Raw genomic sequence first — 16,758 nt, 5'->3', positions numbered from 1 at the left:
TGTTTGGGGGAAAATCAACTTCAGAGGACACACTTGGCTTTGGCTCTGGGGTAAAACTCGGGGTTACTGAAGGGAAAGGCTTTTCTCCCTATTACCACTTCGCTCTCTCCTGTCACTTAAGCATTTAACTTTAAAAGCTCCATCTGCTGGTGAGGCCACTAGGTAGATATTCTGGGATTCCCGTTTCAGAAATTTTCGCAGGCAAGAATGAAGTCTGGCCAGCGCGGAGGCCTGCCAGGGAACACTTACTTGGTGGCTTCCTGAGCTCGCCAAAGGTGATGTCTTTGAGTGGCTTAATTGTCCCTCGGCGCCATGAAGGAGCAGGAGTCAGGGCTGGAGACTCCTGAAAAATGCCCGTCTGCTGCCAAGAAAGAAGTACCATAGCAGAATCACCTCGACAGTTAATTCAGTTTTATCCTGGAGAAAACGAAATAACTTCCCTCAAATGCTGTGAGTGGCTTTCCTTTTTTAGATCAGCCCATGGACTTCATCACAAGCAATGTGGCATCGGGTAAAAGCAGCCAAATCTCAAGGGTAGTATTCGTAGCTTGTGGATCCCAACTGCACTAGGAGAGGGGTTTCCAAGTGATGACAGACGGTCGTTCATTTGTGATCTGCCAAATTCTCCACACTCAGCTGGCTGGCTATTTAGGTAGGAGTTCCTCAGCCCTTTTGATGAGGACACTTTCACTATGCAAGCAAGGAGGGGGTCTGCCTCAGTGTATCCTAGGAAGTCACATTTTGTGACAGTTTCCAAAAATAAAAAAATCTCAGCATGGTGTCGGGCCTAGGAAAAAGTCTTAGGTGTATAAATTCATTGCTTTTGGTTTGCAAGAGTTGTGCCTGGGTCTTCTACCCCGAGCCTCCAAATTAAAATAATTTTTCCTATCCTGTATTTGTTCAGGTACTTATTGTTAGGAAAGTTGGGAGCAAAGGGGCAGAAAAATGAGTATAATCTAGCTGCTCACTACATTGTTGCAAGATTGAAATCCAAGCATTGACACTTTCTTACATTATTTAGATATAAACTCCCAAGCAAATGTCAATAGGAGACACACAAATTTCACATGAAACAGAATAATTTCAAAGTTTGGTTACTTTAATGCAATGTCATTGTTCAAGGTAGTATGGGTATGTTAAGTGGTTCATTTCCACCCTGAAGAAAACACTGACAAGCATCTTTCTTATGTAATTTTGTCAAATTCAAACATAACTCTTTTAACAGGTTTTTAAAAAACATTTTCTTTCCATATCTTAATAAGATTTTTATTTTCTGCAACATTTTTTAGAAACCTTCAAGTAGTTTGGAAACATTTGCCCATTTGCTCATTTCTCTGGGAACAGGCTTCCAGAACATTTATCCCACCTATGCAGAAAATCTGCATTTTCCCAGCTGGTGGTAGAGCTGCTTGATAGAGGTGATCAGAGAGAAATGAGGAGTGTGCAAGCTTTGTAAAGCACTTGTAATTCTCTTCATTAGTATGCTACAATCCACCCCAGCTTCTGCAAGGTCAGACATGCAAGACAAGTACTTGGCCAAAAAAGCAGGATTCTAACTAGTGTAAAAATAGATTTTAAATAAAATAGAATCTCTATAGGAAAGGAATTAGGTTATGTTTTACATTCCCACTGTTGCTCTAAGATATCTGAGATATCTGGTAAGTCCAAAGAGGACTTAAAGTCGGTCTGCCAAAAACTGAGAATGTCTTAAGTACATTCATTTTGCAAAGTTACAGGTAAGGTTCTTTGGGAATGCTGCAGCACATCCCACAACAATGGATGGTGATTAGCGACACAGTCGGTGTGCTAACAAGTAACTTGTAAGACATTTAGGTCAAAGGGGATGAGGCCTACCCATAGGCTGGCTAAAAAAATTCTGAAATGTGATAATTTGAACTTTGGCTAATTATAAAGCAGAAAACAAACTCATCATGTAACAGTATGTCTTGTTAACCTATCCAACTTACCACTTTTGAAAGCTAAATTCCAACAGCTCTTATTTTAATTTTGCTCATTACTGCATATTACGAATTATTTGGAGTTTGTTTTTAGAGAAAGTACACAGCCCCTCTGTTGGCCTACAACAAGCATTACATGACAGTTTTAAAGGGGGCTCTGTTAAAATTCTAATTTTTGGATTTAGAAACACCCTTTGGTTACAGCTTGAAAGCATAATTGAAAATCTGCCCAAGCTCCCTCTAGCCGCAACCTGAACATGCAGCCCAATCTTTTGTAAACATTCAAAAAATACTGATTCCAGCAAAATACACAATCAGCTAGTCAGAGGCCTCACTCTACATTTTAACATGGATGATAAATCTGACTGCTCATTCTTGCTAGATGCAAAGAAATTCACTCTGAGATTTGAGTCTTGAAGTCACTATTAAGTTTCCTCCTTATTTGAGGTTCATGGGGAGGTGTAGAATCATCAAAAATAAACGAAGTTGCCCTAGCCGGTTCGGCTCAGTAGACAGAGTGTCAGCCTGCGGACTGAAGGGTTCTGGGTTTGATTCCAGCCAAGGGCACAAGCCCGGGTTGTGGGATCATTCCCCTGTAAGGGGTGTGCAGGAGGCAACCAATGATTCCCTCTCATCATTGATGTTTCTCTCTCCCTCTCCCTTCCTTTCTGGAGAAAAAAAAAAGGCTTAAGAAAAGAAAAAAAAAAAAAGAAAGAAAAAATAAACAAAGTGGAAACACCACCATTTTTCCTACACTGGGTCTACTCAGTCTGCCCTGGATTGTTGTTTTTCCTGGCTAGCCCTAGAGCAAGAAGATATGGCTGCTGGAGACAAGCCAGTGCCTGGTTTACAGGCCCAATCTCTTTTCATATAACATTCAACCAGTCCTTCAATTCCCTAGAGGAAGGGAGGGATGACAATGATATGAGACTAATGCTCCGGAATTTTCATAAATCCTCAGTAGCTTATGCAAACCTCTCTCTAAGGCAGCTTCTATGACCTCAGGGAGGTCTGGTGCTTTAGGACTAGGAATGTTACCCACCGACCCCAGAACTGAATGTCAAAAACACCAACTCAATAAATACAACAGAAAAATGTACAGCAGATTTGGGGCATCTATCAAGTAGGAAGGCAAAATGGTCATTAGAATGTCTGAGGTTAGTGAACTATTAGGTTGAAAAAAGCAGCCACCATTTAAAACATTCCTCTTTCCATCAGTTCTCCTAGTCGTCAACCCTCTACATTCATTACACCAAACACTAGCAAATGAAAGATCCAAACAACTGCAGCTTGATCCTCACTTGTACTTATTTCGGGCCCACCCTCACATTTAGGCCCCAGCACACCCTCGCCGTGCCAGGGAAAACAGTCTCAGGGACACCTGTTTCTGCAAAGGTCACTTGCCCCTCTTGCTGCGGCTCTTCCTGGAGGGCAGCTTCCCACTGCCCCCGGAAGAGGCGGGGCTTGAGGCTGAGGCCATGGCAATGTTGATCTGCCCCTCTTGGATTTCCTGCCGGGTCTCAGCAGGCAGGTGGTTGATCTTCTGCTGTGCCTCCAGGTAGAACATGACATCACGCAGCTGCTCCTGGATCTCGGTGATCTGCAGATCTTTCTGGTCACAGGTCTCCTTCAAAACCCTCTCCTCCTCCTTCAGCTTGTTTTGCAGGAGGACCTGATTGGCTCGCAAACACTTGTTCATTTCCTGCTCCTCTTTGAGCTCTGTGGTGAGTTTGGCTACTTTTGTGTTTAGCTGAGTGCACCTTTTACAAAACAAAGGAAGACAAAAGCACATTTTTCATTTGCTGACACAGACCTTTATCTACTCTGAGCTTGAACAGAGGAGCTATGATCTCAGAATCATTTAGGGTGGAATCCTCCCTACTTGTTCAGGGAGACTGGTTTGCTACCACTGCAACAGCTACACAGAGCAAGAATTTTGCACTACTTAACCCAAGTACAGCTTTAAGACAATTTTTCATTTTTAGGCATAGAAATTTTTCCATAGCAGAAACTATTCTGTGATTCATGGTTTACGGTAAAACTTCTACTGCTTCTCTTGTTTTGCAGTAGTGGTTAAATAGGTTTCAGAGAGGACAATGGTGATAAAGAAGTTATGAGGAAAAGTTACATTCTTGGAGAGTCAAGTGATCTGACCTCACTGCATTTATTACTCATAAGTAAAGAACCACAAATTTAAACACCATTTTTATGTATCAGAATGCCAAAGAGCTCACAAACATAGGAAGAGGCACTCCTACACATGGCACTGGAGTGAGAACTGGTACAAATTCTCAGAGTTAACTTAGAGCTAACTAGAAAGTCGAAATTTTCACATGGTCCTTTGATACAGCTACTCTACTTTTAGGAACTTATCTTGTAAACTAGATATACTCAGGAATACGCTGAAAAGACACACGGAGAAAGATGCTCATCACAATGTTGTTTACAATAGTGGAAGACTTGAGACAACTTAAATGTCCATCAATGGGAACTGCCTGAAATTATTATGGGACCGCCCTAGCCAGTTTGACTCAGTAGATAGAGCCAGCCTGTGGACCAAAGGGTCCCGAGTTCAATTCCGATCAAGGGCATGTACCTTGGTAGCAGGCTCCCACCCAGGCTCTGGTTGGGACTTGTGCAGGAGGCAACCAATCAATGTGCTTCTCTCACATCGATGTTTCTCTCTGTCTTTCCCTCTTTCTTCCAACCTCCCTAAAAATAAATGGAAAAATGTCCTTGGGTGAAGATTAACAACAACAACAAAAAGTTTGCCTTAGCCAGTTTGGCTCAGTGGATAGAGCGATGGCTTGAGGACCGAAGGGTCCCAGGTTTGATTCCGGTCAAGGGCACATGCCCAGGTTTCGGGCTCAATCCCCAGTGGGGGGTGTGCAGGAGGCAGCTGATGGATGATTCTGTCTCATCACTGATGTTTCTCTCTTTCTCTCCCTCTCCCTTCCTCTCTGAAATCAATAAAAATATATTTAAAAAATTATTATGGGACCTACACACAATGGAATACTACACAGCCATTACAAAGATCATGATAGAGCTAAAATGTGCCAGCATGAAAAAATCTCCAGAGTATTTTACCAAATAGAATACGTAGTATTATTCTAATTGTGTAGAAAAAAAAGACTATGTATGTGAGATGTTTCTATAGGTACAGCAGATCTATAAGAGTAAATATTCACTGGTACTGTTAAATAATGGTTACTTCCAGATATTGGGATCTAGGAAAACACCTCCAGTTTTCACTTTTTAATTCTTTAATATAGTTCAATTTACTAAAGTGGTAAAAGTATAGGAGGATTTTTAATTTGTATTTCTACTAATGTTGGGATTTTATCACAGTGGTGTTTTTTTTTTTTAAACCTTTGGTGAAGAGTTCCTGTTTTGGTGATGAGAAATTTTGGAAACAGATGGTGGTGACAGTTGTACATTATGAATGTATTTAATGCCACTGAACTGTACACTTAAAAATGGTTACAAGTTTTCTGTTATATAGATTTTTTACCACACACATATAAAAAACTATTTTTAAAAATCCAACTTTTGGGGGAATGTGTGAAGGGTATACAGGAACTCTGTGCTACCTTATAACCTCTGTTAATCTACATTTACTCCAAGATAAAAGGTCTATTAAAAAACTTTTAAGGAACAATTATCACCCTTACATTTTTTTATCCATTTGTCTGGAGGTAAAAATCCAGTTATTTTTGTAAGTATAGCATAGACCAGAAAAGTAATTTTAATCAGTAATAACCATCTTCACATATAGCAGGGGTAGAGTGATGGTCTTGCCATGCTGTTCATGAGGTTTTTGCTCCATATTCAATATCTTTGGCCTTTAATTCCTGTCTAAGGTCAGATCACATGCCATCTCTAGCTTAGACACGGTCTCTTTCCTATCATTTCTCAGCCACCATGGCTCAGAGAAGCTACAGGCTCTGGGAACAAGGAAATTGCTTTCTACAGGCAAATGTAGAAGATATCTGCACATTTCAGGAGAGAACACTGCATTCCCTACGGCATCCATCTGGCATGAAACACAGTGATTTTAATAAATAGGAAATCACAGTAAGTTTGCTCTACATATAGATAGACCCCTGAAAACCTGGTGATATACTTGAAAATGAGTATTTCCTGAGGAGTGAAGGAAATTATCTGTTTATGTTGCCTGTTACAATAAAATGCCTCCTTTAAAGAACAGACCAATTATACCTACTTTCTTTCCATAGACTGCTTTTCTTTTAGAAGGTCATTTAGTCTGTGCTCCAGATTATCACATTTCTCAATTGTTTCTTTAAATTTGGTCTTCATATTGTTAATCTGAAAAAACAAACAGAGATCAGTTTCTTTCTTTTTTTAAAAATATATTTTATTGATTTTTTACAGAGAGGAAGGGAGAGAGATAGAGAGTTAGAAACATCAATGAGAGAGAAACATTGATCAGCTGCCTCCTGCACACCCTCTACTGGGGATGTGCCTGCAACCAAGGTACATGCCCTTGACCGGAATCGAACCTGGGACCCTTCAGTCCGCAGGCTGATGCTCTATCCACTGAGCCAAACCAGTTAGGGCAGAGATCAGTTTCATTTCACAAAGACAAAGTTGTGTGGCCTTTGGAGCTAATTTCTCAAAAAAATTTTTTTCCAATTACCTGTGTATAACTTTGACAAGCCAATTTTAGAAAAGGTGAGATAATCATTTTAAAGAATTCCAGTAATAGGAATAAAATATTTGAGAAATTCTTTTTTTGGTTACTATTTCTCTATACCAGGATGAACAAAGGATCAGGAACTGCTGAGGGTCAAGTGAAACTGCTCGGAAGTAAAGGAACAGTTCCAGGCAGTAGAGCAGGAGACGGTTTGTCAGAGACACTGGAACGGGGCCTCCCCTCCCATGCTCAACTCACCATCGTTTTTCTCCTGAGATTACATTCCAAAAACTATTATCCAAATAATGCAAGAAACTCATCTACTCTAAGAATGATGTGATAACTGATTCTGTTTGGGGTTCCCCATCCCAATTCACTATTCAATTTCTCATGTACCATAAAGCCATATGGTACATGAATCCGTTCTTGTTTTATTGAGTTCATTTATAAAGGCAATATATATGAACTAATTCTTCTTACACTGTCTTAAAAACTTACGAGAATTGAAAGATTCTGCTGTTTTATGTCAGATGGCAGCAATCCTAGCCAAGAGTCTTCTGAAGTCTAGCTAGGCAGACACTAGATTCACTCAGGTGTGAAGATTTGGGAAATGCCTCAACTCTACCAGTCTAACAACATGGGAAGATTAGGTGAAAGGGAAAGTAGTGAGGCTAGGTCAGTGGTCGGCAAACTCATTAGTCAACAGAGCCAAATATCAATAGTACAATGATTGAAATTTCTTTTGAGAGCCAAATTTTTTAAACTTAAACTATATAGGTAAGTACATTGTTATTAACTTAATTAGGGTCCTCCTAAGGCTTAGGAAGAGCCACACTCAAGGGGCCAAAGAGCCGCATGTGACTCGTGAGCCACAGTTTGCCGACTACGGGGCTAGGTGAATCGTGAGGCAATAATCATAGGAACTGATAGTAACTAAGAATTTAAATCCTATGGCCCAGGCACCTGCTAGGTGTTTTGTAAGTAGTATCTCCTTATAATACACCAATGATTAGGTATGTCAACTTTTTACAGAAACAGAGGCTTTCAGAAAGGTGAGGTAATATACCCAAGGTTTACCCAGCTAAATAAAGTGTGGTGGGACCAGGACTGGACCCCAAGTCTGGATCCAAAGCCAAGTTCTAAACCTCTCTATAGCAAAAGAAAAGTGACCTCTGGGTGAGTTCTAAACTCAGCAGAGATCCAGGAGAAAGGGCCATTGCTTTTAACATTTCCTTTTTTTTTTTTTTTAATATATTTTATTGGTTTTCTACAGAGAGGAAGGGAGAGGGATAGAGAGCCAGAAACATCGATCAGCTGCCTCCTGCACACTCCCCACTGGGGATGTGCCCGCAACCAAGGTACATGCCCTCGACTGGAATCGAACCTGGGACCCTTGAGTCCGCAGGCTGACGCTCTATCCACTGAGCCAAACCAGTCAGGGCAACATTTCCTTTTTATTTATTTTATTTTATTTTTTAAATATATTTTATTGATTTTTTACAGAGAGGAAGGGAGAGAGATAGAGAGTTAGAAACATCGATCAACTGCCTCCTGCACATCTCCCACTGGGGATATGCCCGCAACCCGGGTACATGCCCTTGACCGGAATCGAACATGGGACCCTTGAGTCCGCAGGCCGACGCTCTATCCACTGAGCCAAACCGGTTTCGGCAACATTTCCTTTTTAAACACTTGCCAATACGGCCTAACAGGTCTCTAAAAGCACTGTCCACCTTTTTAAAAAAATATATATTTTTTTATTGATTTCAGAGAAGAAGGAACAAAGAGAGAGATAGAAACATCAATAATGAGAATCACTGATGGGCTGCCTTCTGCATGCCCCTACCAGGGATTGAGCTCACAACCTGGGCACGTGCCCTTTACCAGAATCGAACCTGGGACCCTTCAGTCTGCAGGCCGATATTCTATCCACTGAGCCAAACTGGCTAGAGCTGTCTCCCTTTTTGAATAATAAGAAAAAAACTACTTTGGAGAAATTAACTTTATAGCCTACTACCATTAAGTTATAAAAGCATGCAATTAAAGGGAGATTTCTGACAGTTTTTCTGTCATAAAAATAAAAATAGCCTTAAAATTGCTTTAATTCTAGTTTGGTATTCATTTTTCTCCTCAATATTGCTTTAACATAAAAGACCACTAAATCCTTTGACATTTTCTCCTAGACTGGCTCCTGTTAGTTTAGGGGAATTGGAAAGGACAGAAATGGAATCAAATTGTAATGTTCTGGCCCTAGTTAGTTTGGCTCAGTGGCTAGAACGTCGGCCTGCAGACTGAAGGGTCCCAGGTTCGATTCTGGCCGGGAGCACATGCCTGGGTTGTGGGCTCGATCCCCAGTAGGAGGCGTGCAGGAGGCAGCCAATCAATGATTCTCTCTCATCATTGATGTTTATCTCTCTCTCCCTCCTCCTTCCTCTCTGAAATCAATAGAGAAATATATATATATATATATATATATATATATTTTTTTTTTTTTTTAAATATATTTTATTGATTTTTTACAGAGAGGAAGGGAGAGGGATAGAGAGTTAGAAACATCGATGAGAGAGAAACATTGACCAGCCGCCTCCTGCACACCTCCCACTGGGGATGTGCCCGCAACCGAGGTACGTGCCCTTGACCGGAATCGAACCTGGGACCTTTCAGTCCTCAGGCCGATGCTCTATCCACTGAGCCAAACCGGTTTGGAGATATTTTTAAAAAATTGTAATGTTTTGGTCACTAAAGTGACTTAAACTGAACACATTTAAATAAAATGAAAAATATCAAGCAACACCAAGAAGCTTTCTAATATTACTATAGATGATGTTACAATGGGCTAAATTAGTGCTTTTTAAAACATTTCTGACCATTAGCCCAAAGTAAGAAACACCCAGGAACATAAAAAGACACAACTGAAACAGGAGTTTCGGAAAACAAATTTAAATGTGATGCACTCTGATATTTTACGCCTATCCTATTCTGTTTAATAAAAATGCCAGTTGTGGTCCACCAAACTCATTTCCCACCCACAGCTGGAGAAACACTGTCTGAAAACATGGGTCTAGAGTTCAGAGAGAAAAGCGGCACCTGTGTTCTTCATATGTGGCCCCGTTAAAACTAAGCACCTTCAAGTGGGGATGAGCTTCATTTTCTAGCACAGACTCTGCTCACATGCTAGAATAATTATACTACCTAAGGCAACGGGGGACAGGAATAGTATTGTAACTGAAGTTCACAATCCATTTCAACCTTCACCCTCCTCCTCCTCCACATTAACTTTTTATGAGGCCCATGAACAAGAATCTCTGTCAGTGAGATCCACGTCGGTTACTGGTAATCCTTGCACATGCTGGAGGTGCCAATGGACAGAAGAGTGGGCAAAAGGAGGACAGTGGCAGGAGCAAAAGGCTTGAACCATCCATTACCTTATGGATAAGCAACATTTGTTATTAGAAAACAAAGCATTCTTTTCAAGCCCTTCATGCTTTTCATTTAGGGCCTCCATATTACCCCTTCCTAAATGGAAACACAAGTTTCACAGTTTTTAGCTCCCCTGTCCCTGGACTTTTCATGGGCATGTGTTAGAGAATGCAGTTAATCCTAAAGAATCTTAAAAGGCAGAGAATCCTGAACTTAGCTCTCAAGGGTCTGCATGAAGCACTTCATGGTCACGCTGGGATAGCCCGTGGAAAAACCCATTAGTGAGGCTGCTCGGGTTGCCAGCTCTCTTCCAAATGCTGTCAGAGGTGTATCCTTCCCCCATGTACCCAATCAAGCCCTATTCAGAACTTGAGTGCCTCTGGAAAGGTATTTCTATTACTTGGAAGGGTCGTAAAGAATTTCATCAAGAACTTTGATCTAAACATTCTTTTAAAGTTGGTGTTAAGCCTTATGTTTAAAAACCCAGTTTCTCATTTGTAGGCACACCCAGAAACCAGGGCGCCTGGGCCTGGCATAAAGTGAGAGCTAGGCCCTGCCTGCTAAGCTCCAGGATAATGCGACTCGGAGGTGAGCCCCAGGCCCAGCTCTGCATTCTCCATCTGAAGACCCAGTTACTGGTGGGGATTCATAAAATTATTAAGAAAATCATTTTAAAAAAATCTCAAAGTCTTTTATTTAATACTAAGGGAATTGATGAATTAAGAACACTGTCTATAGGTTCAGAAAATGGTTTCTAGCATCCTAATTATACGTGAACCCTGCAGTGCTCACTGGTTTTCAAAATCCTTCTTTGGGAACCTCTGAACTCCTTGTACCTGCTGGAGACAAAGGGAAAACCAAGCAGGTGGAGCTCTGAGCCCTTCATCTAGGTTTCAACCAAAACCACACCACTTTTCTCTTTTAAATATTGTAGTGAATGGCATCTCTTTGAAAATGGCATCTTTGTTAAAATCTGAAGACACTGCCTGAGACCAGCAATTTTTAACCTTTTTCATCTCATGGCACACATAAACTAGTTACTAAAATTCTGCAGCACACCAAAAATGTATGCTTTGCAATCTGACAAAAAAAAAGGGGGGGGGGTATACATTTTGATTCATTCACACCAGGCAGCTATTGCTGTACTGGATGTTGTCATTTTTTTTATTTTACAATCTAGAGCAGTGGTCAGCAAACTCATTAGTCAACAGAGCCAAATATCAACAGTACAACGATTGAAATTTCTTTTGAGAGCCAAATTTTTTAAACTTAAACTATATAGGTAGGTACATTGTTATTAACTTAATTAGGGTACTCCTAAGGCTTAGGAAGAGCCACACTCAAGGGGCCAAAGAGCCACATGTGGCTCGAGAGCTGCAGTTTGCCGACCACGGATCTAGGGGAAAAGAGGTCCGTGCCCCTGACTGCATAGTCAGGTATTCTATGTTTTAAAAATTCACACTGGTGTGCCATGGAACAACCAGTTGAAAATCACTGTCCTAGACCAATAAGGAAACATGGTTACCATTGAAGTTCTAGCATTTCTGCCCAATTTTGTTCCCATCAACTTCTAGAAGTAACATCTTGTTGCCTCAGAGGCCCATGTTCAGCTCCCCAAAGCAGCTGTTCCCAAGTTCACAAACCAACTGGCTGACTCAAATTACAAACTCTCATGTATATACTTCTTTTTTTAAATAGAATAACACAAGGCACTAGAAAACTTTATTGAAATTACCAAATAAAACCCCAAGCCCAAAATTTAAAGCTTTTAAATGCAAGATTTCTATTTTCCTTTCTTTTTTTTAAGGTACATGCCAGGAATTTTATTTCTTCCTTAACTTAGTTTGGTATAGAGCTCAGTATACAATAAGATTTTAATATATTCTTTTTGATTTAATAATCTTAGGTGAGAATACATGTCTGCTTCTCTCCCCTTCTTATACTATACCTAGTTGATTGCATTTGCCTTTTTTATCTTCCTTTTCCTTTTTGACTAATTTCATTCTCATTGTGGTCTAGCTCAGAGGTGGGCAAACTTTTTGACTCGAGGGCCACAATGGGTTCTTAAACTGGACCAGAGGGCCGGAACAAAAGCATGGATGGAGTGTTTGTGTGAACTAATATAAATTCAAAGTAAACATCATTACATAAAAGGGTACGGTCTTTTTTTTCAATAGTTTTATTCATTTCAAACGGGCCGGATCCAGCCCGAGGGCCGTAGTTTGCCCACGGCTGGTCTAGCTTGTCCCACAATAGTGCCTTCATAGGCTAAGTCTCTAATATAATGAAAATTCAGGTGTTTACCACTTCTCTCTGGAATCCTTACCTAGAGTTAGGTTACTGAGGTGAGCCAAATGATTCCAAATTGTTTTCTTTTCTTCTTTCCCCTAACTCCAGCTTTACTGCAACATAACTGACATACATAGAACAAAGGTTTCTTTTTAGAGGCAGAACAGTTCTTTACCTGTCTACCAGACTAAGAAGCAAGATTCAAAGATTCCTTTGTCTCTGTACTCTGCCTTTTCCCAAACCAACATCAGATTGCCCATGCCACGTGGCACTTCATCAGTCACTAAACCAGAAACTTACTTCTTCTGCTGTGTCCTTCTCTATCCGAACTATCTTGTTTTCCCAGTAGATTCGCTGTGATTCCAGCTGGCTTGTTAGTAAATATGAATACTGAAAACATAAATAATAAAATGTAAGTCATTGTTGTCAGTCTCTGAAATCCAATTAAAAGCTTACTTTTAATGGCCTACGGAAGAGTACGAGTAACCATCAAATATATATTACACCTTGGTTCCACTCTACTCACTAAACCACAATTATACTCCTGACCTCCTGGAGCTTACAATCTAGTCAGGAACAAACAGGGAAATGTGCAGTAAAAAAACATATGTTCCTGTTCAAACTGACTTTCAGAACCACAAGGTGCCCTAGCTGGTTTTGCTCAGTGGATAGAGCGTAGGCCTACAGACTGAAAGGTCCTGGGTTCGATTATGGTCAAGGGCACATGCCTGGGTTGTGGGCTCGATCCCCAGTAGGGGGCATGCAGGAGGCAGCCAATCAATGATTCTCTCTCATCACTGCTGTTTCTCTCTCCCATTCCCTTCCTCTCTGAAATCAATAAAAATGTATTTTAAAAAAGACCCTCATGGTTTTTAAATCAAAGGGTAACTCAACTCAGGTTATCCATCTACCCTGTACCTCCCAGCCTTGGTTACGTGCCCCCTTTCTCAGTTCCCACAGCACTATGCCTATCAATAGCACTTTTAAAACTAGCACTTAATTACTGGTTTATCTGCCTGTCTTCCACGACTGGCCTCTTTGAAAGCAAGGGTTCTATCTTTATTTCTATATCCTCAGTGACTGGCACATGGATGTTAAGAAACATTTGCTGCCTGCTTACATGGATGAATGAACAGTGCTGTGTAACTGCGGGGAAAGGATAGATGGCTTCTGACAGTAGGACATAGTAGGACTTCTGAAAGAAAGAGATTTGAGAGGGCTCTTAACAGACAGGAAGAGGAGATAAAGAGAGAGGTATGGTTCCAGAGAACTACTGGACCTTGATGTGAGCTGTGATGTATATGTCTCTTCAGAGATGAAGAAGTACCAATAAGGCTGGGGTGTAGGGTGTGGAGAGTTGGGGTCTATGGAAGGCTCTGGGTTATCACATTGAGAATGTGGGCCAAGGCTTGGTCAGATCACACCTGCATTTTGGAAAGACTATTCTAGGAGACTAGCAGAGAGTCTAACCACATTCTAGAGAAGAAACTGAAAGTGCAACAGAGGGAAAGGACAATCGGGAGAATATGTGTGTGTGTCACCAGAATGCACACTCCATGAGGGCAGGGAGTTTGTTTAATGCTACATTCCCACCACCAGGAGGACTGGCTGACAGACAGCAACCCTCAATGAATATTCATTGAAGACATACTATTATTAACTATTATGGAAGGGCTACACATTCTAAAAACTTAATATAAAAGATGTGAACTACTGTGATATAGCAATATAATAATATTTTTTCAATATAATTTATTAACGGTAACAACATAAGCCTTATTTTAGGCCATTATACTGATCTATCAGACCTTAAAAGTCTGGAAATGAGCAAGTTTTTAAATGTCCATTTCCTCCCAAGGTTAAGATAATTATTTTTTAATTTATATAAAATAGGACTTGTGTTAAACTTCATTAACATAAAATGCACATGACATCAATTTTATAGTAGACGGGATTTACTGGTATGGAGAAAACATAGACTGTGCTAATTTTGTTGTTTCTTCAAATATATGAGTACCCAAAAATGGCTTTATGTATACAGGCATCAAATTCATAAAATGCCAGCCAATATATAGGGAAAAGCTCCCTGGAAAGATACTATTGAGGTTTCCTCATTCCCACCAAGTCTGCTCAATGTACAACTGTTACTATAATGCCAACAGAAAGATTCTTAACTTCCAGTTTTAGAGCAGCTACAGAGGACAACCTTAATACTGAAACTTGAGACGACTCAGAATATCACATTGAAAATAAGGCACAGTGAAACTTAGACTTTCAAGGAAGAAAACCAGAATAAAAATATTCTAATAATCATTTATAGCAGTAAAAGAACTTTTTAAAAAAAGTTGGCATGCAGAGTAAATGGCAAAATTAAAAATCTAAAACACCATTCAAGTTAGAATAGTAAAAAGCTATTTAGTAATTACTAATAACTTATCTTACCTCTAACTGCAAGGCATCTATTTTCTCTTCCTGGCAAGTATCACCCTCACATTCATACTGTACTATTTTTCCATCTGTTTTACTTGCAACCAGTCGATGGACATAATTATCTAAAGAAAAGAATGAGTCAACCAAGGTCAGAATGAAAAGGGTCTCCCATACTATTTTAACTGACATTTTTGTTTTCACAGATCTAAATTGCATTATTTCTTTAAAAGTGAGCTAGCCCTAAAAATAATAAAATAAATAAATAATAATAAAAATAAAAGTGAGCTAGCCCTAGTGGATAGAGCATCAGCCTGCGAACTGAAGGTTCCCAGGTTCGATTCTGGTCAAGGGCACATGCCCGGGTGGCGGGCTCAGTCCCCAGTGGGAGGCGTGCAGGAGGCAGCTGATCAATGATTCTCTCATCATTGATGTTTCTATCTCTCTTTCCCTCTCCCTTCCTCTCTGAAATCAATAAAAATATATATATTTTTTAAAAGTGAGCTAAAGCATTTGAATTTAAAAAAGAGTGAAAGGCAAGAATGGAAATATTAAGGTGCAAATATTAATTTCTTTATAAGGTGCAACTCAGACCAGTCATAGGAAATCAAGCCCTATAGGGCTCGAGTTTGCCACAGCTGTCAGAAAGGTTTCAAGCTGTGAGAGATTCTGACAGAGAAGTTTTCATACAGAATGAACCCAAATTCGAGAATGAGAGTGGTGTTCACCTCCAGCATAGTCCCAGACTCGATGGTTGGTGAGCTGCATGGCATACGTGTGCTGGGTTTCCTCAAAGTGCTTATAAGCATGTCGACTTACATATCGTCCACATCCTATGTGGCCACATATTAAGCAAATCCAAAGGTTCTGCCAAGAAAAATATATGATTTTAATTATATAAAAATACATGACAGATAATCTCTTTGCTGTTAGAAGCTTCATTTTGTAGAAGCAAAAGTACTGGTACTTTGTTACAGCAATCTGAACAGAGTAAGACACCAGCCATTCTAACTTCTTCCACTGTCATCCCTGAGTCTAAGCCCCCATGATCGCTGGCCTGGACTATTCCTGCCCATCTACATTTTGTCCTCCATACTGCAACCAGAGTGAACTTCAGTCCTAACCGCTTTGGCTCAGTGGATACAGTGTCAGCCTGCGGACTGAAGGGTCCCAGGTTTGATTCCGGTCAAGGGCATGTACCTTGGTTGGGGGCACATCCCCAGTAGGGAGTGTGCAGAAGGCAGCTGATTGATATTTCTCTCTCATCGATGTTTCTAACTTTCTATCCCTCGCCCTCCTCTCTGTAAAAACTCAATAAAATACATTAAAAAATAAAATAAATAAATAAATCCATCAGACAGTTTGTCCTGGCTCTGCTATATCCAAGCATCTGGGATGATGTCATGAAATCTCCGTGGGCCTCCGTTCCCTTATCTGTAAAATAGGGATGGTAATGGCATCGATCTCATAGGCTTGTTAAATGATTGAGTGCATAGCTGTAAAGCACGTAGAGCAGTCCAAGGACATAGTCAGCGCTGTGTTTGAACTTTTCAAATACAGTAACTGAAACTCCCTTTCCTTCTCAATACACTTAAACTCCAGTCTCCTTACCTTGAGTCTCTAAGGCTCTACTCTACATCAAGCATGTCAAACTTGCGGCCCACACGAGTATTTTTGCAGCCCAGCCAATATAACGGTATGGAAGAAACATTTTAATAAAAATTTTGTAACTTAATTTTTACAATATCCTGTTATACATAATTATTAATAACAAACTACAACGTTCACTAATGACTGATTATTATAATTGTGTTGCATTCATTTCCCTTACATGCCTACGTACAGGTGCACCATTTCTCTCTACTAATACTAGCGACGAATATTTTAGCAGCCGATGGCCACATCATTAGTCTTGTACTGACTTGTTTGGTGTGCACAACAGGAAATATTTCGCTTTTGGAAAACAAGAAAAATAGGTTTATTTGTGTTACGCTTATTAATTTGTGC

At 40.2% G+C, this 16,758-nt stretch overlaps 1 protein-coding gene across 4 annotated transcripts in view; it reads right to left on the bottom strand.

The window, feature by feature from the left end:
* Positions 1–1,080: 1,080 nt before the first annotated feature.
* Positions 1,081–16,758, bottom strand: part of BRAP (BRCA1 associated protein) — a 33,091-nt gene continuing 17,413 nt past the window's right edge. For 2 of the 4 annotated variants that reach the window (XM_059676356.1, XM_059676352.1), the window contains 5 exons: positions 15,480–15,618; positions 14,767–14,876; positions 12,625–12,714; positions 6,184–6,287; positions 1,081–3,718 (listed from right to left, as the gene is read on the bottom strand). In XM_059676356.1, coding sequence (XP_059532339.1) covers positions 3,355–3,718; positions 6,184–6,287; positions 12,625–12,714; positions 14,767–14,876; positions 15,480–15,618 — 807 coding nt within the window. In that variant the 3' untranslated portion in view covers positions 1,081–3,354. The remainder of the gene's footprint in view (positions 3,719–6,183; positions 6,288–12,624; positions 12,715–14,766; positions 14,877–15,479; positions 15,619–16,758) is intronic. The other 2 variants (XM_059676353.1, XM_059676355.1) reach the window with 2 other exon arrangements.

This window comes from Myotis daubentonii, chromosome 19 (assembly GCF_963259705.1).
Source record: "Myotis daubentonii chromosome 19, mMyoDau2.1, whole genome shotgun sequence".
NCBI lineage: Eukaryota > Metazoa > Chordata > Mammalia > Chiroptera > Vespertilionidae > Myotis > Myotis daubentonii.
Note: the sequence above shows the minus strand (reverse complement) of the source record. Positions and strands in the feature narration are given on the sequence as shown.